The 21,248-nt window shown below is 47.2% G+C and overlaps 5 protein-coding genes across 11 annotated transcripts; 4 read left to right on the top strand and 1 right to left on the bottom strand.

Moving 5' to 3' along the window:
• The first annotated feature begins 598 nt into the window (after nt 1-598).
• arid5a (AT-rich interactive domain 5A) lies at nt 599-4,989 on the top strand. 5 transcript variants are annotated; one of them, XM_068310946.1, is made up of 8 exons: nt 623-669; nt 1,522-1,604; nt 1,760-2,528; nt 2,694-2,862; nt 2,944-2,996; nt 3,111-3,208; nt 3,623-3,770; nt 3,852-4,989. In XM_068310946.1, exons 4-8 carry the CDS (start codon nt 2,727-2,729, stop codon nt 4,932-4,934), a joined length of 1,518 nt encoding a protein of 505 aa, XP_068167047.1. In that variant the 5' UTR covers nt 623-669; nt 1,522-1,604; nt 1,760-2,528; nt 2,694-2,726; the 3' UTR covers nt 4,935-4,989. The 5 variants fall into 5 exon arrangements, with proteins under 5 accessions (XP_068167045.1, XP_068167047.1, XP_068167048.1 ...); XM_068310944.1 differs by lacking the exon at nt 1,760-2,528 and having other exon boundaries at nt 599-669; XM_068310947.1 differs by lacking the exon at nt 623-669 and having other exon boundaries at nt 1,441-1,604.
• Nucleotides 4,990-5,998: 1,009 nt separating this feature from the next.
• On the top strand, nt 5,999-8,660 carry gins4 (GINS complex subunit 4 (Sld5 homolog)). Its single transcript, XM_068311859.1, has 8 exons — nt 5,999-6,234; nt 6,352-6,438; nt 6,918-7,031; nt 7,106-7,203; nt 7,276-7,364; nt 7,450-7,540; nt 7,654-7,758; nt 7,944-8,660. Exons 1-7 carry the CDS (start codon nt 6,136-6,138, stop codon nt 7,748-7,750), a joined length of 675 nt encoding a protein of 224 aa, XP_068167960.1. The 5' UTR covers nt 5,999-6,135; the 3' UTR covers nt 7,751-7,758; nt 7,944-8,660.
• A 344-nt stretch (nt 8,661-9,004) lies between these two features.
• ppp1r3c2b (protein phosphatase 1 regulatory subunit 3C2, duplicate b) lies at nt 9,005-11,343 on the top strand. 2 transcript variants are annotated; one of them, XM_068311858.1, is made up of 3 exons: nt 9,105-9,166; nt 9,260-9,300; nt 9,438-11,343. In XM_068311858.1, exons 2-3 carry the CDS (start codon nt 9,287-9,289, stop codon nt 10,288-10,290), a joined length of 867 nt encoding a protein of 288 aa, XP_068167959.1. In that variant the 5' UTR covers nt 9,105-9,166; nt 9,260-9,286; the 3' UTR covers nt 10,291-11,343. The 2 variants fall into 2 exon arrangements, with proteins under 2 accessions (XP_068167957.1, XP_068167959.1); XM_068311856.1 differs by having other exon boundaries at nt 9,005-9,300; nt 9,438-11,340.
• A 16-nt stretch (nt 11,344-11,359) lies between these two features.
• Nucleotides 11,360-16,555, bottom strand: LOC137593196 (phytanoyl-CoA hydroxylase-interacting protein). Its single transcript, XM_068311855.1, has 5 exons — nt 16,450-16,555; nt 14,504-14,673; nt 12,530-12,704; nt 12,242-12,359; nt 11,360-11,920 (listed from the first exon to the last, which is right to left on the bottom strand). The coding sequence occupies exons 2-5, from the start codon at nt 14,669-14,671 to the stop codon at nt 11,374-11,376; spliced, it is 1,008 nt and encodes a 335-aa protein (XP_068167956.1). The 5' UTR covers nt 14,672-14,673; nt 16,450-16,555; the 3' UTR covers nt 11,360-11,373.
• Nucleotides 16,556-18,520: 1,965 nt separating this feature from the next.
• Nucleotides 18,521-21,191, top strand: polr3d (polymerase (RNA) III (DNA directed) polypeptide D). Of its 2 annotated transcripts, none has more exons than XM_068311280.1 (9): nt 18,521-18,671; nt 19,176-19,338; nt 19,437-19,480; nt 19,558-19,718; nt 19,801-19,922; nt 19,995-20,142; nt 20,221-20,468; nt 20,551-20,703; nt 20,787-21,190. In XM_068311280.1, the coding sequence occupies exons 2-9, from the start codon at nt 19,177-19,179 to the stop codon at nt 20,901-20,903; spliced, it is 1,155 nt and encodes a 384-aa protein (XP_068167381.1). In that variant the 5' UTR covers nt 18,521-18,671; nt 19,176; the 3' UTR covers nt 20,904-21,190. The 2 variants fall into 2 exon arrangements, with proteins under 2 accessions (XP_068167381.1, XP_068167382.1); XM_068311281.1 differs by having other exon boundaries at nt 18,539-18,724; nt 20,787-21,191.
• Nucleotides 21,192-21,248: the final 57 nt, after the last annotated feature.

Below are 21,248 nucleotides of genomic sequence, written 5' to 3'. Positions count from 1 at the left end.
GACTATATAATTTATTCCCAAACGCAATCTGAGTTTCTCAGATTAAATAAAGCTTTCTGCATGACACGTGACCAAAACACTCATACATTCTGATCCGTTTCCATCCTGTTGGGTTTACTTTCCTTCACACTTTCTACCGAATCTATCTATCTATCTATCGGTGACGTCATCAGCCCCAATAATATAGCAGATGCTGACTCATCAGGAGGAAACGCTGGCAGGGGATTGTTTTATTTAAAATACAGAAATAATTCAGACCCCTGGAAACTAAAATTAACTCGTGAAGGAAAATAAACATTTTATTTTTCCTCCTCTTTAACTCAAATAATTTAAAGTTAGTTGTGTTTTTTTTTCTTTTCTTTTTTTAATCTCAAAACAAGCAAATATAAAACTAACTTAAAAAAAATAAAAACAGATATTGTGAAGCAATAGAAACACACACACACACACACACACACACACACACACACACACACACACACACACACACACACACACACACACACACACACACACACACACACACACACACACGCTCAGTTTCCCAGACTCATTTGCAGTCGACCAATGAAACTTTTTGCGTGGACACACCTTCCTCCTCCTCTTCGTGTGAACTGCTGTCACCAAACAACACGGAGCCGCAGAACAGAAGACTTCATCTGGAAATGGGTGAGAATTTTTATCTCTATCTTTAATATCTTTAGAGCTGTGTTTGGTTTTAAACTTATCTGACAGACATTAATCAACCTGAAGCATTTCCACCTCTACTTTTTAAAAAAAAAATATATAAAAACACTTTTATATTCATGAAATGACGATGATAAACTTTTCTAAATTGATCTGTACCAATATTCTGATGGGCGTAAATAAAATAAATGCTTCGTGGTGCCGCTGATGGAGACGCAAACACATTAAAGTGGCTGATAAAGAATAAGCCACGACAAAAATAAAAATAAAACGCGTCTTAAATGAATGAAATGCAGAAGTCAGAGGCGACTGAAAGCAGAATTCAAGGTTCAAGTCCACAAGCGCAGGAAATCAGTGATCTCAATAGAGAAGCGCGTTGGTCTTGTACACAAATAATCTTGTGGGTAGGAGGTTTGTGAAGATTTACATGTCGTTCTCGGAATTACACTTCATTCCCAGCCGCGGCTTTTGATATTCGACTTGACATTTTCCTCCTTAAAACAGCAGAAAACTAAAAATCCACGTCGGATAAACGCGCATTTCCTCTCCTGGATGAAAGCGCAGTGATTCGAACCCTTTATTTAATAAATGCATCAGACAACAGGGGTCCTTAAACGCATCTCATGGTGGCCTGATGCTGTTACAATATCACCCAGTGCAGCCTACTGGGGTTTTTTTTTCATGAGCAGGAAGTGGTTTTGCAACCTGTGGTTTTATATCACACTCGAGATGACAAAACGTTTGACAGTTTTCCAGTTCTTGTATTTGCTTTCCCATCAGCCACGGTTTGAATATCAGCCTTCAAATATTTTTCTTTTCTTTTTTCTTTTTCAGATCAAAACCTGACTGAAGCTCTAGAGGACCAGCAGCCGCGGCGTGCAGCATCCAGTGATGAAGAAGAGGCGACAGAGACGCAGGTATTCCGCGCGTAATAACCCCCATCTTCATCTCCGGTGACGGTTGGATTTACAGTTAATCCGTGACTACATGCGTGACGTGGACGAGTTGAGTTTTCATTTCACTTTTTTTTTTAAATTTTTTTTTTTTTTTTTAATGTGTGCGTGTTTTACAGTGAAATCCCTCAGAGGGCTGATTGTGTTCCCACGTTTGACTCATCTCGACGCGCCAAATTCTAAGGCGCAGGTGCGCGCGTCACGCGTCCGCCAGCCAATCAGAAATGAGATGTAGCGATTACGTCAGGACGTCTCAGATCGTCCATCCCGGTTCGAGCTCCGCGTCTTCGCTATTACTCACGCAGCACACCCGCTTCTCGGAACCAGGAACCCCGCAGAGGAACTCGATTCAACACGAAACCGCCCGGAGCCGTTGTGTTGTGACTAGACCCCAGAAATAAAGCAGAAGCTCCTGCGGTCTCTCCTCACATCCAAACTACTGAGATGCAGATTTCACTTTTAAATATACAGTCATTTGCAGAATAGCTATCAATGCCACTGCTTCTCTTCTGACTGGCTGGTTTTTCTTGTTCTCTGAATGCCTTCCTGACTGTTTCACTTCTTCTTTCTTGCAAACCGCAAAAAGTGACATTGACAATTCCTTGTAATGAATGCGTGGAGTCTCAATACTTCATTTCCAGTACATTAAAACTCTTTTCCTGGCCAGTGACACCAGTTTTGTGGAAATACTTGCAACATCTTTAGTCACGACTTGTCATCAATCACATGTGATATATCATTTATTTATTACACACTTTGTTTTTCTTTTCTTTTTCTTTTTTCTTTTTGTTTAAATCGATATTAGGAGCAACACCAGACCAAAAACCCCACATGTCTTCTGCGCTCCTTCCAGACAGGATGTGTGGCGGTTACCTTTAGAAACTAGCGGTAAAAGCCGACTGTCTGATTATGAGGCATCGTTTCGACATTTGCATCTCAGTTTCTCCCCATCGTGTGAAACGTCTTCAACTGTAAAACAAACCGGCCCCTCTTGAATCTGACTTGAACCTTTTGTCCCTTTTTCTCCATTTCCTCCTGTTTCTCCTCCTCCAGGTTTCTCCTCCCATCATTGAGATTCACGACTCCATGACTGAATGCGAGGAGGAGGCGAGGCCCAACCCGGTGCTCCTGGAGGAGAAGACGTTCATATTGAATCTGCACGCCTTCATGAAGGAGAACGGGACGCCTATAGAGAAGATCCCACATATGGGCTTCAAGCAAAGTGAGATCATCACCGGTTGAACCCAAATGTCCCGTTATTTATGGCAATTAGTCAGTAACCTGTTTTTATTCCAACCCGCAGTCAACCTCTGGGGGATCTACAAGGCTGTGGAGAAACTTGGAGGATATGATTCAGTAAGTTTTACCCAGAAGCTTGAACCAGCATGAGCGTACCAATCGGTATCAATTGGCTCCTTCCCGTAGACTCCTATGAAAAAAAATCCATCCATGTCCATTCCTCCGCGCTAGGTGACGGCGCGTCGTCTGTGGAAGAAGGTGTACGATGAGCTGGGAGGAAGTCCGGGCAGCACCAGCGCCGCCACCTGTACCCGCAGACACTATGAGAAGTGAGCGCCGCCTCCGTTTTTACGCCTCACCTGTCGCTTCCGTGGTTTTCTCGTCCCCGATTCACCACCAGCATCAACTCGTCTAACTATAACCATAAAGACACTGACACTATCTGCCACTCTCTCTCTGTCTCTCTTTCTCTTACCCTGTCCTTGTCTTCCTTTTATTTCTTTTCCACCCAACCGGTCAAGGCCGCCCAAAAGAGTCTGGGTCCTGCCCGGGGTTTCTACCTCAATGAGGACGTTTTTCCCTGCCGCTGTCGCTTATGCTTGCTCTGGAGGGTTCAGTTGGGTTTTTCTGTCTGTTAAAGCGCTTTTGAAATGTCTGTTGCCATGATTAAGCACTATATAAAACTTGATTGATTGATTGATTGATTGATCACCGATCCGTAATCAGAGATACTGTTTCTACAGGTTGGTGCTGCCGTTTGAGAGACGCCTGAAAGGGGAGGAAGACAAGCCGATGCCTCCGAGCAAACCGCGGAAGCCCTACAAGAGAAACGCGGAGGGGAAAGTCCTGAAGGCCGAGAGGAAGAGGAAGACGATCCAGATGGATTCTGAGGTAACATCTGGGAAAACGTTCAAAGGTGGATTCAGAGTGTTGGGGCACAAAGCATCTAAAGGTATCCACCATGTTTAACAGATGTCGACCCGGAGGATTACGGAGGCCACCTGTCAGGGTGAAGCAGCGATACACCCCCACCTGGCGCTCTGGACCCCGCCCCAGACAAACCCTTTATGCTCCTCTATCTACGCTAGCCCGGTCCAGATCCCCTCATCCGGCCCCTGGACTGCTCACCTCCCCTCTGCTCCCGGAGAAGTCATCTCCCCCCTGGAGAAGAAGAAGCGATTGGCTCAGGCCAGCCTCCAAACCCCCCCATGCCCCCAGGGCGAGGATAAAGACAGACCCTCGGTCATTCAGCGCTCCCCGACTCCGGACCGGGTTCCCCCGAGTCAGAACTCGTCTGACGGCTCCCCGGTTCCTCTATCCTCCTCCTCGTCTTCTCGGAGCGTTTCGCCGTATTCCCTTTCGTCTGAGGACGGGGACGACGTCCGGCCGGCGTCAGGCGCCGAGGCGATCCGGACCGGATCCGTCTCTGAGAAGAACATCAAGGAGAGACACTCTGTAAGTTGTATCCAGGCTCCAAAAGGACAGAAAAAAGACTTTCCACAGGTCGGCTCTCGGTCTGGAGACTCTAAACTAACTCATGACTTCACCTGGAGGCCGATCAACAAGGAGAGCGTCCGATATTTCCCGGTTCCTCTCTCATCCGCTCCTTCCTCTGTTAGTTATGACTGGGTTCCATCGTCTACCTCCAGTTTTACCAAAGTTGCACCAAAACCGGGGCAGCCTCTGCGACCCGCTCCCATCCGGTTGGGGTATAAAACCCTCCAGGGCAGGTTGACGGTGCAGGACGGCTCTTCAGTTTGTGGGAAGAAGCTGAGCAGCACCAATCCATGGCTGTTCCAGACGGAGAAGAGGGACAAATCCAGGGCCGTGGTCCAAAAGCGTCCCGCCGCTCACGTCCATCATCCTCCATCACATCCCACCTTCCTCCCCAACAGGACCAGACTACCTCAGTCCCAGCTGATGTACCATCACTTTCCCGTGAACCCGGCGGCTCACTCCGCTCTCCTCCCGTATCCCTACGCCATCCCTCTGCTACACCCCCAGACCGGATACGCCCTACCCGCCATGAGTCCCTTTTACCCCCACAAGCTGTGAGTCTTTGTATTTCACCTGCAGACTACAATGTTGTTTTAAAAAAATAAAATAAAATCAAGACATCTGGTGAACTTGTAAACCTTTTTTTTTTTTCAAACCTTTATCTGAAGTTTAATTTTAACTGGTTCAAAGTTCAAAATGCTGAGTATTTCTTTTGGATTTTAAACTAATAATGCACTTGTTATGAAGTGAAATGAATTCACTTTAATCAGATGCAGTACGGCACAGATAAACTCTGATGCAAGAATGTTCCTGGTGAAAATAGCAATGCTCTGAGGAGGAAACAGAAATGAGAAATAAAAAGAGGTTCTGCTGCAGCCGACAGTCTGGCCTGAGAGAAGACAGCTGGAGCAAAACAAGCATAGAATGCACTGCGGTTAAATTCACACTTGCTGATGATGGAGACACTAAATTTGGACGTGACTTCCCAGTTTTTCTGCAGAAAATTATATATTTTTTAAAATATTCTCCTTCTTTTTTGCTCACCAGGTACATATGTGTATATGTTAAGCTTCTGCTGTCCTCACCTGACGTTCACTTTGACCTGTTTATTAATATAGACACATCAACCATCTTTAGATTAAACTTCCAAGGTACGAATTTTTTTGTATGATGTTCACCAATGATAACTCAATGAGAAACAATTTAAAAAGGTTAAAGAATAAATTTATTCAAGGGTTGTATGTTGTGTCTAAGAAGATGAGAAGGGGTTGGGGTTAGGGTTCCCATGCGTCTGACTTGCTCTCTAATGTGTTTTCATTCCCTGAGTTTTGACATGCAGGCACCACAGCCTAAACACACTTCAAAATCCCGCATCCTAAGGTAGAAAATACAGACGTTTGTGTCAATAATATATAAATATAAACAATATTATGTACAAAATAATACATGTGAGTGCAATGAACTTTATTTGGTATATAAAAATCAAAGACAATCTTATCCGAATCTTGCCTGACAGATAAAATGCAGGGTTTCAAAAGAACAATTAAAATCTCGCGAGAAGACAACTCAAATCTCGCGAGAAGACAACCAGTGGCGCGAATTAAGGAGGAGTTTGTGGTAGTTCTACTCGGTCCTTCCTCTGCGGCTGTTTCTCCTGTTAACTAGTCGTTACCACTCGGTTTGAAACGCTTTAATTTTTAGTTTAAAGGCACTTTAACGAAGCTAAGACCTTTTTTTTTTTTATTATTCAAGTCAAACTATGTCGGACGGTTTATCTGAAGACGGCAGCGACATCAACCAGGATGACAGCCAGGAGGACGTGATGACTCCCGCGGAGCTGATCGCTAAACTGGAGGAGGTGAGCTGGGGCTAACGCGGCTAGCATCGGTTAGCACACATATCTGATCAATAGTCGATATCGCTTTCAAATTGTGCTGCTCGTTGTTGTTGTTGTTGTTGTTGTTGTTTTCTTTAGGCTTGGCTGAATGAGAAGTTCTCACCGGAGCTGCTGGAGAACAAGTCGGAGGTGGTGGAGTGTGTGATGGAGCAGCTGACTCACATGGTACACACACACACACACACACACACACACACACACACACACACACACACACACACACACACACACACACACACACACACACACACACACACACAGGGTGTGTGTGTATATTTTATACGTTCAATATATTTCAATATATATACAGTATGTGTGTGTGTGTGTGTGTGCATGTATATACTGTATATATATTATGTAGAGAATATATTACTATATATTTAATTTTAAAAATTAAAAAACGTACATATATATATATAAACACATTTTTTATTTTTTTAAATTAAATGTAAATTTTATATATAAATCCATATATATATATATATATATATACACTTTTTTTTTAAACACACACATACCTCATTGAATGTCTTCTGGCAAATATAGGCTATCTATATATATATAATATGCTGTGTTGACCTCATGCATTTAGATAATCATTGTGCATTCCTGAATAAAAAAAAGTGTATGCCCCCCCCCAATAGGAAACCAACCTGCAACGGGTGCAGAAGGGGGACACCAAGGCCAGCATCCACCGCATGGAGATCGACCGGATCCGCTTCGTGCTGAGCAGCTACCTGCGCTCCCGCTTGCAGAAGGTCGGTGAGGTCAGCGACACGACACGCAAAGACACCTCTGTCAGCGCACAAAACCGTCTGATGTTTGCCTGCAGATCGAAAAGTTCTTCCCTCACGTTCTGGAGAGGGAAAAGTCTCGCGGGGCGACTGACCCGTCGCTGCTGTCGCCTGAGGAGTTCGCCTTCGCTAAAGAGTGAGTTTAGAAGGATGACGTCACGGATCTTCATCTCAGCTGCTTCTTACCAAACACTCACCTGGATTACAGGTATTATGCCAACATGGAGACCCATCTGAAGGCTGTGGCGCTGAAACACATGCCGTCCAACCTGCAGACCGTGGACATGCTCGAAGCAGGTGAGCAGTTTGTTACCTCCCACCTTGTGTTGACGTTTAATTTGGTTGTTTCCACTAAATCCTGTGTCTCCTGATTTAATCCCAGTCACCAAGCCCTGCCTGGATTCCTACGTGTTCCTGCGGGTGAAGGAGCGACAGGAAAACATCCTGGTGGAGCCCGAGACGGATGATCAGAGGTGCAATTTCTTTCACCTCCAACAGGGGGCGAGATTTCCCCTATTTACCTTCAGTTGTGTTGTCATTTTCTGCATGGATACTGTCTCGCCTGACGCTCTCTCTCCTCTGTCAGGGAGTACGTGGTGGATCTGGAACAGGGCTCTCAGCATCTGATGCGCTACCGGACAATCGCGCCGCTCGTTTCCAGCGGAGCGGTGCAGTTAATATGAGCCTCAAGGTGAACGTCACTGACATCCATCCATCTATCCGTCCGCCGCACCGTCGTTCCAACGCAGCCCCCTCGCTCACTAACGTCTCCTCATTCATTCCCGCACATCTTACATAAGCAATATGTTTTGCAGGGACATCTGGATTTATTTTTATCCCTCAATTTTGTTGCGCTTGCTTGTCTCTCGGTTGCAGGTCGTGAAAGAGAGAGGAAAGCGTCTCTTTTGCACAACAGCCAGTCAGATTTTCATTTCACTGACGTTCACACCGATGTGAACTTCAGATCTGAAGTCTGAAAATTTCTCTGACTTGACGAGGAGGAGGACGATCGACCTGCAGGGATAACATCTATAAAGGGCACCCATCTGTGACTGTAGGGAGGATAAAGGGCTAATTTGTGTTAAGAAAATGCAGACACCTAATGTGTGTGTGTGTGTGTGTGATTACTTGTGTGAGAAGGGCTGATGCTGTGGTGCCATTTTTGGAGCGGTATAATTGCGACACAACACAAATTTGGTGTGTTCTGATTGACATCCTCGCTCTTTGGCCTCTGAAAAACAAAACGCATCAAACATCCTTCTCTATCTTGATCTTTGATCACCAAGTCCAGAATATATACATAATCCTGTGTATTCCTACACCCTCCTTTCTATTTTTAAAAGGGTGTGTGGAGCGTGACATAATGGTTCTAACAGTATTGTTATGTAAGCCTTTCATCGCGAACAATCAGTCCTTATTGTTTGCCCTCACGAAAACTACCAAGTGATTGGAAGCAGTGAGGGATGGAGAAGTGGAAGGAAAACTGCGAATTACACGTTGTGTTAGAAACACAATCATCTGTCAAACCGCAAAATACAAAATGCTGTGATGATTGTTGTTAACGTTAATAAAAACCGGTAAATAAATGATTAATGTGAATTTGTCGTCGTTTGTTTTCCTGTCAGCGTCAGACACGTCCTCTCCTGTCCTCATATCTGCTGTCCCAGCATGTCTCCTATATGGAGCAGGTTTTGTGTTACTCTGAATGCATGCATGTATTTGGATGGCGTCCCCGACTCGCTGGGAGCTGTGTGTAATCTAGCCCTTCAGGACCTGGACCGGCATGCAGAGATTTAAGCCCCTCAGCGGGATCTGGGTTCAGTAACTGGTCTGAGAATAGAGCCTGGGGATGACTGGAATAGTTTCCACAATGCAAAGCGCTCTGCCCAGTACAACCAGACACCGCTTGACTTCAATGCTATTGATGAAATGCATTAACACTGACCCTGCATGGAAATAAAAGGATATAAGAATATAGCTGCAAATAATTAGGATTTGATTTTACATGCAGGCCTCAAGCAAGAATAAAAGAACAAAACAGATCTGATTGGTCAGGAGAGTAAAGAGGGTGTGGTTTGAAGTTTTGCGTCTTCACTGAGGTATAAATAAGATCAAATGTTCCACAACAACACTCTGCTCGCTCCTCATCAGCTGTTCCTGACGTTCTGTCTGGTTTCTGTTCTCTGGAGCAGAAACCTTTCCACGGCCTCAGAGCGGAGATGTCCAATTCCACGTAAGTTCTGCGTGGAACACGCTGAGACTGCGTTGGCTGGTTTTTGGCAGCATTTTACCCCAATCTGGTGATATTCATAAATATTGACACACTTACGTTGTGCATTGATTAACGGTTAGGGTTATATCTCATTCCAGGGTCCTTCCGGCGGCTGGTCTCCGGTCAGCGGCCCAGTCTGCAGGACTCACAGAGATTGCGGTGAGGCTGTGCTTGAACCAGAGCAAACAGCTCTGCCCTCACGTTTGGGTTCCCATCCTGAAGCCCCAGCGCCCCTGCATCCGCTCTCCGGTTTCAGACCAGCAACCTCCTGACCTCCTGAGCCAGGCCTGCCTTCTCCACCCTCTCCGGTTCCTCCTGGACGACTCGGACGATGAAGAAGTTTTCCTCCCACTCAAAAACAAACGGGTGGTTTTCGCCGACTCCAGAGGCTTGTCTCTGACGGCCGTGCGAGTTTTCTCCGCCGAAGACGAGCAGGGTGACCTGGACCTCCTGCCGTCGCTGTGGGGTTTGGGGAGCATGACGGAGGACGGCTACAGCTGCACCGTCAGCACATGCTGCCCGGGAACGCGGCTGAAACTCGGTTTCCCGCCGCCGTCTGCCGACTTCCATGCCTTCCGCGCCAAGCTGGCGAAGAGCATGGTGGTCCTGGAGAACTGCAGCGTGGACGAGCAATCCCTCCGAGGCACCGTCCGCGTCAGGAACGCCGCTTTCCAGAAGGACGTTCGCGTACGAGTGACCTTTGACTCGTGGCAGAGCTGCAGAGACGTTCCCTGTACGTACGTGCAGAAACGCTTCGGAGGACCGCAGACGGACATCTTTGAATTCGACGTCGCCATCCCGAAAGTGTTGGACGCCAAAAGGAAGATAGAGTTCTGTTTGTTTTATTTACCCGGAGGGCAGAGCGAGGCATTCTGGGACAACAACGACGGGCAGAACTACAGCGTCAGCGTTTGTGTGAACTCACACCTCTGCCGCGGGAAGAGGGCATAAATACATCCTGGATTTTATTTCATTACATTTGGAATGTTTTAACTTTGAATCACACTAATAGCTTCGTCAAATTGTGTTTCACATTTGTTGTGTTTTAATGTGCGTTTATTTACTGAGGATCCTTTTACTTTCTGTGACTCTCATAAGGTCAGAGTCGACTGGGAACCGAAAGAGAAGCTAATTTTAGCTCAGCCTTATTTACAGAAGTCGGGTTTGCTGTCAAAGACAGATTAGGTCGAACTTTGTGACTCAGTAATCCCTCACTTATTCGCGCTTCACAATTCACACTTTTACTACATCGCGGATTTTTAGTAGGAAGTCACGTGATACCGTACTCGCATGCTATTGGCTGACAGTTTCCGGAAATGCGCTGCGTTCCAACTCACAGTTTCTCCTGCAACTGTCCTTCAATACAAAAGTGCTTTAAACAGTCTATCAAGAGTTTGGGAAAAGGTAAGACAGATAGAGGGTGGTTTAATATCAGTATGGGGTGGGTTCGTAAACGTCTAAATTACCGTAAATAATAAATAGTTCACGGGTGGTCCTGGAACGCATTAACCGCGAGTAAAGAGGGATTACTGTACCTCCCTTCACAAACATTGACCAACCCTCCAATCACATGGCACCACATTCAGTCTTTTGGATTGTAAAGTGCAATCAAGTTCATAAAGGGGACTCTAATATTCAACATTTTGCATTCAATTTTGGTTTAGAGACAATATCTGGCAGTGATTTATGGACACAGATCTTCTTACGAAGTAGAAATTTGCTAAACCTCTGCATGCGTCTGGTTTTTGACCTCGTCGGTTTGAGCACACGCTTCTTTATGGTAACAAACCAGGAGTCCAACGAAACAAAAAGTCAATCGAGTCAAAGGAAGTGAACTACCATCATGTCTCCAGCTGAGATCAGGACATTTTAAAGTCTTCTATTTAATACTGGCTATTCTAGTCCAGGCAGGAAGGGGGAGGGATGGCAGCGGGCCAAGCCCCTTACAGGTGGGGTCCTTCCACAGCGTTCTGGTCCACACATGATAACTTAGGTCCCCAACAGTCCCAGGTCTTACTCGCATCGGTGTCTTCCTCAGCGCCCCACGCTGATGTTGCACACCTTGCAGCTCGGGTCCTTCTTGGCGTTGGCCGTGGTCAGACTCTTGAGCTGGTGATGCCCGCTGATGTTCTCCACGCTGCCCCCATCCAGGTGAACTGGCTCGGTGAACAGCACCTCCAGGATGACGTCACTGGCGTGGCAGAACACAGGCTCCTCCCCTGGCCGTTGGGGCTCGCTGTATGTCAGGAAGGGGTTGGAGGCCAAGTCCAACCTGGGGAGACGGGTGCGACAGAAGGCATCTCCGTCGGAGCCGACGGGTGCCAGCACCAGCACCACATAGTGGTAGGCCGTGTACATACAGTAGAAGTCAGCAAAGTACAGGCTGACGTTGGGGTTCAGCAGGTGTCCGGCGGGGATCTGGAACCGCAGGGGTCCGTAGGGGGAGTCTTTGGGGGGGAGGCCTGTGTCGAACTCCGTGTTGCAGCTGAAGAAGACGCCCTGCAGTTTGCCATTGATGGGGGAACCGTGACTCCCGCTGCAGTCCTTCAGGGCCGGACGCATCAGGCCGCCACATTCCGTTCTGAAAAGAAGAATGAATGAACAAATCAGTGTCGGTTTTGGCTTCAAACAGCTTGAATCTACAGTAAAGACCACCACGAAACTCCTGGAAGTTATTGGTTCCAGTCCAGAGAGACTCCAATCTCATAAAGCCACGTTACAATAGGAGATGATGCGATCAGTCGTGTTTTACCCTACAGATACCAAACAAACTTCAATCACCTCTGACTATCGGCTAAAACTGAAAACCAGCATTTCACCCAAATCGTTGTTATTCCGTCGGTTTCCGCAGGCGTAGCTTCCTTACGTGCCAGCGATGAGGAGATAAGGATGCGGCACTGACCTGACATATTCAAAGTAGTCCGGGTGCTGGTTGCGATAAAACACGGAGAACTTCAGCAGCCTTCCCGCCGAGCCTTTGGCCTTGTCCAGAAGCTGTTGCAGGTGCTCCATGGCGTAGTCTGCAAAGATAGGCAGCGGTTGTCATTTTCACGAGTTTGCAGCATACTTTGGAATGCTAATGACGACTCGGCGCTTCTTCTGTGCTCTGAAGCTCTCAGTACTCGTCTTGGAGAAGCCGTCTGACGCCGATATGTCACCAGTGGTATATTTTGGGTATGGATTCTCCTACCCCCGGTGCAGAACTCCACCACCTGGCTCCACTCGGACACCAGGTAGTCTCCGTCTGGCTGTCGCACGGCGGTCTGGACGGCGACGCAGTAATCCGTCCGCGGACTGAGGAACCAGTGGCCCCTCACCGCCATGGGCAGAGGCACGGCCTTGGCCACCAGTTTGGTCGGCACATCCTGGAGGGCAAGGAGACAAGGAGCTGACATCAAGGACAGGACGACGGGCAAAAAAAAAGGCCGCCGCATTTAATTTACATTTCCCAAACACATTTAAATTCAACTGTCGACGGCGTATTCCACCTCCAGCCCCAGCCGCTGTAACTAGGATACATCTAATCAAATCAGCTGCTTTGTTTTATGCCCTGGCCTCTAAGAAGCACGCCTAATTACCGTGGGCTCCGAGGTGCCATGGCAACATCCCTGATGCAAGTTTGTTTGTTCCACTTTGTGTATGAGAGAGAGAGAGAGACTAACCCCGCTGTGACTTCACTACATCACTTTTTTTCATCTGTCAGGCAGCAGCGACTGGAGCTAAATTTAGACAAAAAATGATGAAAAGCTTTTCTTTTATTATTATTTGTAGAAATTGAACTAGTGTGAAAACGTGCAGCAATCTATCCTACAACATCGTTTAGCTAGACTTCGAGTCCAGAATAATTCTAGAAGGCTTTATGAGGCTTTAGATACGATGCTAACATTAGCATGCTAACACCATTATGCTAACATGTTGTCACCAGGACGTTAAGCAACTTTAGCCGCATACGTGCTAACATGCTCACAACATAAAAATGTATTTGTCTTTGTTCTTAAAAGATGTTTTTCCACTTATTTTAGCATGCTAGCGTTAGCATAGTTGGATGTAAGAATTGCAAACATTTTGCTTCACAATTTCTCAACAAATTTTTTTTTTTTTTTTGCTCAAATGTAAATTCTGTTGTGGCAACCTTGACTATTTTTCCACTCTTGATGCATCATTAATGTCTAGAATTAATCCTGATAGAAAATCGAGCAAAGCGATATTTTACTGGTTTTATAGGACGCTAAGTTAGCAAACTGAAGCCAAAACACTGAACATTAAACATTTCAAACTGCAAACAGCTGACATCGCATTGTTTAATCCTCACATCTTTGCAGCATCCTACATTAATTTAAAACCTACATTAAGACCTACATGGACTACCTACATACTATCTCATTGTTGTCATATTAATGGTAACGGCGCTAGACGGAAACTCCCTGAAGTTATTACTATTCACCCCTGGGTGGGACGTTAATGCATAAATGTCATCTGATAGTTGAAGACATTTCACTGAGAGCCAAAATCGTTTTGATGCTAAAGGTTAAGCTAAGGTCGCTGGACGTCGTCTGTTGGCGACCACAAGTGTACCAGATTTAACGGGAATCTAGCGGCGGAGACGTTTCAGAACAGAATTTAAGGTGAAACCTGTTCTGAGCTGTCAGTTTGGTTCAGTCCACAGCGTCCCGGTGAGTCACCTGCCCCAAGCCGTCACTGCTCTCGTTTGCCTGTTTCCACTCTTGTTTGCCTGTTTCTAGTCTCGTTTGCCTGTTTCCACTCTCGTTTCCCTGTTTCTAGTCTCGTTTGCCTGTTTCTATTCTCGTTTGCCTGTTTCTATTCTCGTTTGCCTGTTTCTAGTCTCGTTTGCCTGTTTCACTCGGATCAGAAGTGACTTAAAGGACACGACCGCCGCTTCCTGTCGTCAGAGTGAAGCACCGGATCATCAGTCAGACGGAACCAGAACCGGAACCGGCAACGTTAACGTTAACGTTGACCGCTAACACTAACATTAACACAGGTAAGCAGACAGACAGACAGACAGACAGACAGACAGACAGACAGACAGACAGACAGACAGACAGACAGACAGACAGACAGACAGACAGACAGACAGACAGACAGACAGACAGACAGACAGACAGACAGACAGACAGACAGACAGACGGGCAGACAGACAGACCCTGTGCTTGAAGCGGTTGGGGTCCCGGCTGTCCTTGCGGCTCAGGTCTATGAAGAAGTGCGTGGCGCGGGTGGTGTCGTGGGGGGGCATGTCCCACATGATGCGGAACGAGTCGCAGGTCACCTCACAGATCTGGATGTTGGTGGGGGTGGAGAGGGGGGCGTCCATTCCTGCCAGGAGACACCAGAGGATCGTCACTCACGGCAAGATTAAAGTGGAAACACCTCAGACAACCCCCCCCCCCCCCACAGACCCCCAACCCCCCCATCTTGCCCTTAAATGACATTTACCACCGTTACACAACCGGCTGCCCTCCGCTTTTACCCCACGAATCCCATCATCCACGCGGTCTCCCAGCAACCACACGTCCACAGCATCCCCGTCTCCTCCCTGAGGCAGAGGGGGGTGGGGGGGGCACCGAGCAAAGGGCTGCGGCCCCCGTCAGCCCACATCTGAACCGCAAGGACACTTTTGGCGTTTTTTAAAAGGCAGCAGAGCGATGGAGGGAATCAACCCCGCAACTTCTACTGTTGGGGCAGTAAGGAGGGGGGTTATTTGTGTGGATATATTTCCTTTGCTGTGGGGGGCTGGGGGTGGGAGGGGGGGGTTCTGGGCCGCTGCTTGTGACCCTGAGAGCTGAGCCGAGGGCGACCTGGACTTTAATTATCTGCCACCATCCCTCTGGTGAACTGATGGCGGGTCTCTGCAGCAGGTGCACCGCGGTCATCCTCCTCCTTCATCCTCCTCCATCCCCACTCAGATGCGCATCGTCCCACTCGTGGGGGGGGGGGGGGAAGAAAAACTACCTTTGTCTTCATTTCTCTGCATCTGCATACACCAAAATCACGCATATGCCCCAAAAACAAAAAAATGATAATTTAGTGCGAACATCTCCTGCGCGCGTCCGCGTCTTCCTCCGTGGATGAGGGGTCTTGTTCGGTGTTCTCCCCCCGGTGTGACGGACAGGCTGCTGCAGCTCATTAAAGCTTGTGAACTGTGAAATTTGCAAATTTGCGCGTCGGCGCGTTCTCGTGGCCACGCGTCGTGCACGCGTGTCTCCTCACGTCTGCTTTCCAGCTGCTGTTCTCGTTTCCCGTTGGTGGTGTGTGTGTGTGTGCGTGTGTGTGTGTGTGTGTGTGTGTGTGTGTGTGTGTGTGTGTGTGTGTGTGTGTGTGTGTGTGTGGGGTGGGGGGTTGGAAACTGGGGCAAGAGGGAGATTCTCACAGGAAGACTCATGGACGTCCTGTGCGCGTTCCACTTCTTGGGGTCATTACGCGTGAACACTACGCGAATATATCAGCTTTATTTGTAAATGATTGTGCAAAAAAAATAATATTAAGGGAATGTTTGCAACGTCTCTGCTGCAAAAACTTGGAACCAAATGTTTTCTAAATAGTAATGAGAACACGGATGCATCGTGGATCGTTCATCCACGCCGGGATATCAGCGCGCAGGGATTTCTTTATTTATCTTTGAGAGACAGAATCACGAAAGAAGCCGCTGCGTTCATGCGTGTGGAGAAAGACACGGAGAGAGAGAGAGAGAGAGAGAGAGAGAGAGCAACTCTGAGCTCCAAAGTCTTTTGTCTCACAGGAAAGAAGGAGGGAGGAAGACGAATCACTTCAATCTTCTAACACAATGAAAAAAAAACCAAACGAACGACCCAAGCATTTAAATTTAGGGAAATGAGCACCGACGGAATAAAAGCGAGCAGCTGATGCTGCAGACACATGCAGGATGTTTTCACATTAAATCTCATCGGAAGGATCGCATACAGGCTTGAAGTTTCCAATCAATCAATCAATCAATCAATCAACCACATTGGTGCATGCACGCAAATCAAAGTCATGCGTTAACATCCCAGGAGACCATTCGATCCACGCAACTTCAGATCGATTCTCTCGTCCCGCATCTGCATTTCAGCGCGATTTCAAACAATCTCTTACTTGTGTGAGACTCAAATGTTTTGTTGGATGTGAGCGGATGAACTGGTTCCTTCTCTCCTCCTCCTCCTCTTCCTCTTCCTCTTCCTCTGCTGCCGCTGATGACAGATCCCACCGGAGAACTGATCGGGAGGTGAAACGAACAGCCTCCTCTCTCTCTCTCCCTCTCTCTCTCTCCCTCTCTCCTCCTCCACCCCCCACCCCACCCCACCTCCATCCCTCCCCCCCTAGTCTCATTTTCACTCTGTGACTCTGAGGATGATGTTTACTTGACTCAAATATGATTCCACACAGCATCAGTTCAGAACCTCTAGGTCCTGAGGTGTCACACACACACACACACACACACACACACACACACACACACACACACACACACACACACACACACACACACACACACACACCTTCACTGGCTCATCTGCCCTGAGGCTCTGAACACACACTGAACACGCGTGTCATCTCCGTGACATGGAGACAGCGTGGATGTGAGGGAAAAGACACTTTCATGCGCTCCGCTGGCTGAAGAGATTATGGTGAGTGATGCCCCAGTAAATGGCGCAGAGCACCACCAAGACCTCCACAAATACACACGTCCCAACTGTTATGCCATATGGACTTACCCCACAGGCCACCCCGCCCCAGCCCGTCCCGAGGCGAAAGGGTTGCCACCATGTAAGTCCAGAGTAAGCAGATTTTCACTGGCATTCGTTTTCCGAGGGATGTATTTGAGCTGAACTTCATTTTGGATTGCATTTGAGGATTAAAGAGACCCCTTCCCAGATTAATGGTGATAATCTGCTGGTAAAACGATGGAATGAAGACAGATAACAAAGGGTCAGTGCAGACTGCTCACAAATGTGATATATATATATATATATATTTAAAAAAAGACTAATTGTACGGAGGTATAGACGCTTCATTTGATTCCACCCTGCTGATAGCTATGACAGCCTCAGAGCGTGCTGCAATCGTCCATCATTAGTCATGCCATCACGGGTTTGTGTCCATCATAAGAACCCTGTCAGCCCCCGGAGAGATGGAGGAGGTTAGTTAGAGGAGGACCGATCAGCTCTAATCACATTAATCAATAGTGATGGCCAAACATTTCAGAAGGATCGTTTAAGACACGTAAAAGTCAAGGGCCGCCGGCAAGATCCGGCCCGCAAATGAATCATCCTTGACCCCCAGGGTGAGATTTAATTACTGGCCTGCAGGCCACAGTTACCCGCTCCACTGGTGTTTTGCACGCAACAACACTACATTCCCCACAATGCAACGGTAGCAGTCAGCAGTCAGAGCAGAGGTTAACTTACACTTAGGGAAAATTTGCAGATAAGAGCCATAAGAAACCAAATAACTGACTGCAAAGCGGTGATGTAACGTGATTGTCAGTGTTCATGTGTTCGTCCGTTTGTCCGTCCGTCCGTCCGTCCATTAGTATGTCCACCAAATATCTTCCCAACCGTTGCAGATAGAAAGATGAAGCAAAAAGCAAATTACTCGGGCAGCAAAGGGGATGAAAATGAGATGATGACCTGAAGAAAACTATAGGTCAAGGTCACATTTCAACTTTTGTACACTCAGGAACCGGATAAGATAGAAAGATGAGGAAGAAGCCCGGTGTGAGTAAGACCATAGATCAAAGCTAGTGCTTTGATCTTTGAAAGTCGGTCAGAGCACTAGCTTTGATCTTTGACCTATGCAAGTAGGTATTTTCAGTTAGTAATGCATGCGATTTCATTTATGCATTTATTTAGATATCAAGGAATATATTTTGTTTTTGAAGGACATTTACTTTTTTTGTTGTTTGCCTGTTGAAATTGTTTTCGTTAGAAGTTACTGACAGAGCCAAAAACCATTGCTTTATTTCTTTAATGGAATCAATACAATTGATTAAAATTTAATTTTTATTTAAAAAAAAAAGTACAATTCATGTGACTTTTCTTTAAAGGAAGCTCTTTTTTTTGTCTATTTGCCTGTTCAATAACGTTTTTAACTTGAAGTTACTGACAGAGCCATGAGGAAATATCGCTTTGAACACGTGGTTTTGCGCAGCCTTGCGCGCATTTTTGACGCTCGTGACGCACGCGGCTGACGACACCCCGGAAGTGTCATGGCGCCGGCTAACGTGCGTCCACAGGAGGATCAGCGCCGCTCCAAACAACTTGGAAACGACTCTGGTTAGACAGGACATTTAATCGCGACACCCGAGGACTCGTTACGTGAGTGTCCGGAGAGGCCAGGCGTGTGTGTTTGTTCACGGTGTTCACTTCCGGTACGTTTGTTTCGTCATTGTGTTGTGATTGGACCACGTGTTCTGCTGTGATCGGCGCTGTTGATCGGATTAAATGAACGTGACGAGTTAAATTTCTGTCTTCAGTGCTGCTGATCTTATTGATGATACTTTTATCACCTTAAAGTTTGGTGTGTATTTTTTACAACAACAAAAAAAAATTGAGCAAATTAATTTACCAGAACATGTAGATTACTTAATTATAACTCTTAATTTAGATTAAACTGTAGAGATAAATCTTATATTCAGCAGGGAAATGACGTTACGTGTCATCAGCTACTCGGAATAACATCAGCCATGACCACGTGACCACATGTTGTGCAGAAATGTACTTTCTCACACACAGGAAGTTCACGTACAGATAGAGCAAAGGTCGGGTCAGATTTTGCACCAGTCCCGTCATATATGAGAGATTTATTTATTTATTTTGTAGGATGGCAGATTCGGGCTCCGCTGACCCCAGAGGTCAGGGTGTGACGACCCCCGGGGGGAGTGGTAGAGGACCGCTGGCGGGACGCCGGCCGTCAGCAGGGATGTCTCCGGGTCGCCTCCCCGCCATGCGATCCAGAGACCTCACCCTGGGTGGGGTGAAGAAGGTGAGTCGACCTTCATCAGCCGTCAACGCCGGATTTACAGGATTCTGTCAGGTTCACAAAACGAAACCAGTTTTTTGTCTCTGTTTCCTTCTTTTTAGAAAACATTTACGCCCAACATCATTGGCCGGAAAGTCAGAGAGGAGTAAGTTCACACCTGAATCAGCACGGCAGAGAAAGATGGATCTTTGTGACAGTTGATGAATAACTCTTTCCTAAAAGAATGAAAGTCGACGAAGGGCAAAGGAGAGAGCGGAGGGATGGAGGCCGAGGTCGAGGCCGGGGTCCCAGAGACAGAGGCAGGGGCCGAGGTCATCCAGAGGTCATCCAGTCACACTCTATTTTTGAACAGGGTCCCGCAGAGATGATGATGAAGAAGAGAGGTAGGAGTTCAGCCGGGTTAACTGCTAACGCTTTGACTCTCCGGTCAGGATTGAGTCTCATCTTGATATTGACTCCCTTCAGGAAGCTACGAAAGTGAGGACGCTCCGAGCGTGGGACCCTCGCCCATCATCAACATCAAGAAGGAGAAGCGGGAGACGGAGGAGGAGACCAAAGAGATTTTGCGCAAATTGGAGCGAGATAATGTAAGTCCCTTGTTCTGTAGCTTCATTTAGCGTCTTTAGCGGTTTCTGTTTTAATACGCTTCCTTCTTTCAGTTCATAGACGATCCGTTCCTGCGGAGCGAGCAGAAGAGCTGCCCCGTCCAGCTGCCCCTCGCTGTGTCGGGATGGGGCTTCAAGGAAGAGTTTGTGAAAGTGGAAAAGGTGGAGGAGGAGGATGAACCCATGGAGGCGGCAGTTGAAGGTATCACACTCGTTTCTCTCGAGAAACTTCTCTGAGTGTTTCCGGCATTGACGATCGTTTCTTTCTCGCCGTCAACAGTCAAACAGGAGCCGATGGAAACTGAGATAAAGAAGCTGGAGGAGACCTTCAAGCTCCCCCGTCTCCCTGAGCCAGACGTCCTGTCCGACATCCTGCACAAGTGGAGCCTGAGCAAAAATGACGAGCTGTTCTTCATGCAGCTTCCCGATTCGCTGCCGGGCCAGCCCCCCACCAGAGAGCACCGGCCGGTGAAGACGGAGGTGCAGTCGGAGGACGGACAGTCTGTGCTCCTGAAAACCGACTCTCAGGTAGACGTGGTTGATCTACACGCTTCAGTCGACCAGCGGAGACGAGGTTCTGAGTGTTAACGCTGTTTTTGATCTGCAACAGGACGAGCAAGATGAAGACAACAGCTGCAATCTGAAAGATCTACGTGAGGGTCAAATAGGGAAGATGCTGGTGAGGAAGTCCGGCCGGGTGCAGCTCATACTGGGTCAAGTCACGCTCGACGTTTCCCTCGGAACAACGTGCTCTTTCCTCCAGGTGGGACAGCTCTATCGGTTTCAGATTGTAGCGTTGGCATTGTGGCATTTCTGACACCCTGTCTTCACACCTCGCTTTCTCAGGAACTGGTCTCTATCGGTACAGAGGGGAGAAGCGGCGACTTGTCGGTGTTGGGGAACGTCAAACACAAAATGGTTTGCTCCCCTGACTTCGAGGCTCTGCTGGAGAGGAGCGCTTGATTCTGATCCAAAGGACCGGCAGTTGTTTGCACGTGGGTGAGGATGACAACGCCCTTTCTATAAACAACACCCGGAGTGTCATCGAGTATTACGACTGTTTGATTGTAATTTTGCATTGTCAGAGTTGCTATGATAAGATATTGAAATAATCTATGTAAATTAATTTTTGTTCTTCTGAGACGGGGTTATTACTTGAGGATGCAGAGGTTGAACAGGGTGCCAAAGCTCAATATTGATGAAATGAACAAGGCTGTACATGGATGTAAATGTGTGAATAAAAAAGTTCTTGTTATTCCAACGCATCAGTGTCAAATATTTAAAGTTGTTGCTTCACCCAAGTCAGAT

This window comes from Antennarius striatus, chromosome 3, assembly GCF_040054535.1.
Source record: "Antennarius striatus isolate MH-2024 chromosome 3, ASM4005453v1, whole genome shotgun sequence".
In the NCBI taxonomy this organism is placed as follows: Eukaryota; Metazoa; Chordata; class Actinopteri; order Lophiiformes; family Antennariidae; genus Antennarius; species Antennarius striatus.
This window is presented reverse-complemented; position numbering and strand designations above follow the sequence as displayed.

Coding starts and splice junctions, on each gene's coding strand:
- LOC137593196 (XM_068311855.1), bottom strand. CDS start 14,671: ATGGACGCCCCCCTCTCCACCCCCACCAACATCCAGATCTGTGAGGTG. Junction 12,360..12,529: donor GGTGGAGTTCTGCACCGGGG/GTAGGAGAATCC, acceptor CTATCTTTGCAG/ACTACGCCATGGAGCACCTG. Junction 11,921..12,241: donor GACTACTTTGAATATGTCAG/GTCAGTGCCGCA, acceptor TCTTCTTTTCAG/AACGGAATGTGGCGGCCTGA.
- gins4 (XM_068311859.1), top strand. CDS start 6,136: ATGTCGGACGGTTTATCTGAAGACGGCAGCGACATCAACCAGGATGAC. Junction 6,235..6,351: donor TGATCGCTAAACTGGAGGAG/GTGAGCTGGGGC, acceptor TGTTTTCTTTAG/GCTTGGCTGAATGAGAAGTT. Junction 7,365..7,449: donor CGTGGACATGCTCGAAGCAG/GTGAGCAGTTTG, acceptor ATTTAATCCCAG/TCACCAAGCCCTGCCTGGAT.
- polr3d (XM_068311281.1), top strand. CDS start 19,177: ATGGCAGATTCGGGCTCCGCTGACCCCAGAGGTCAGGGTGTGACGACC. Junction 19,339..19,436: donor CCCTGGGTGGGGTGAAGAAG/GTGAGTCGACCT, acceptor CCTTCTTTTTAG/AAAACATTTACGCCCAACAT. Junction 20,143..20,220: donor CATGGAGGCGGCAGTTGAAG/GTATCACACTCG, acceptor CGCCGTCAACAG/TCAAACAGGAGCCGATGGAA.
- arid5a (XM_068310944.1), top strand. Junction 2,997..3,110: donor AACTTGGAGGATATGATTCA/GTAAGTTTTACC, acceptor CCTCCGCGCTAG/GTGACGGCGCGTCGTCTGTG. Junction 3,771..3,851: donor CGATCCAGATGGATTCTGAG/GTAACATCTGGG, acceptor CATGTTTAACAG/ATGTCGACCCGGAGGATTAC.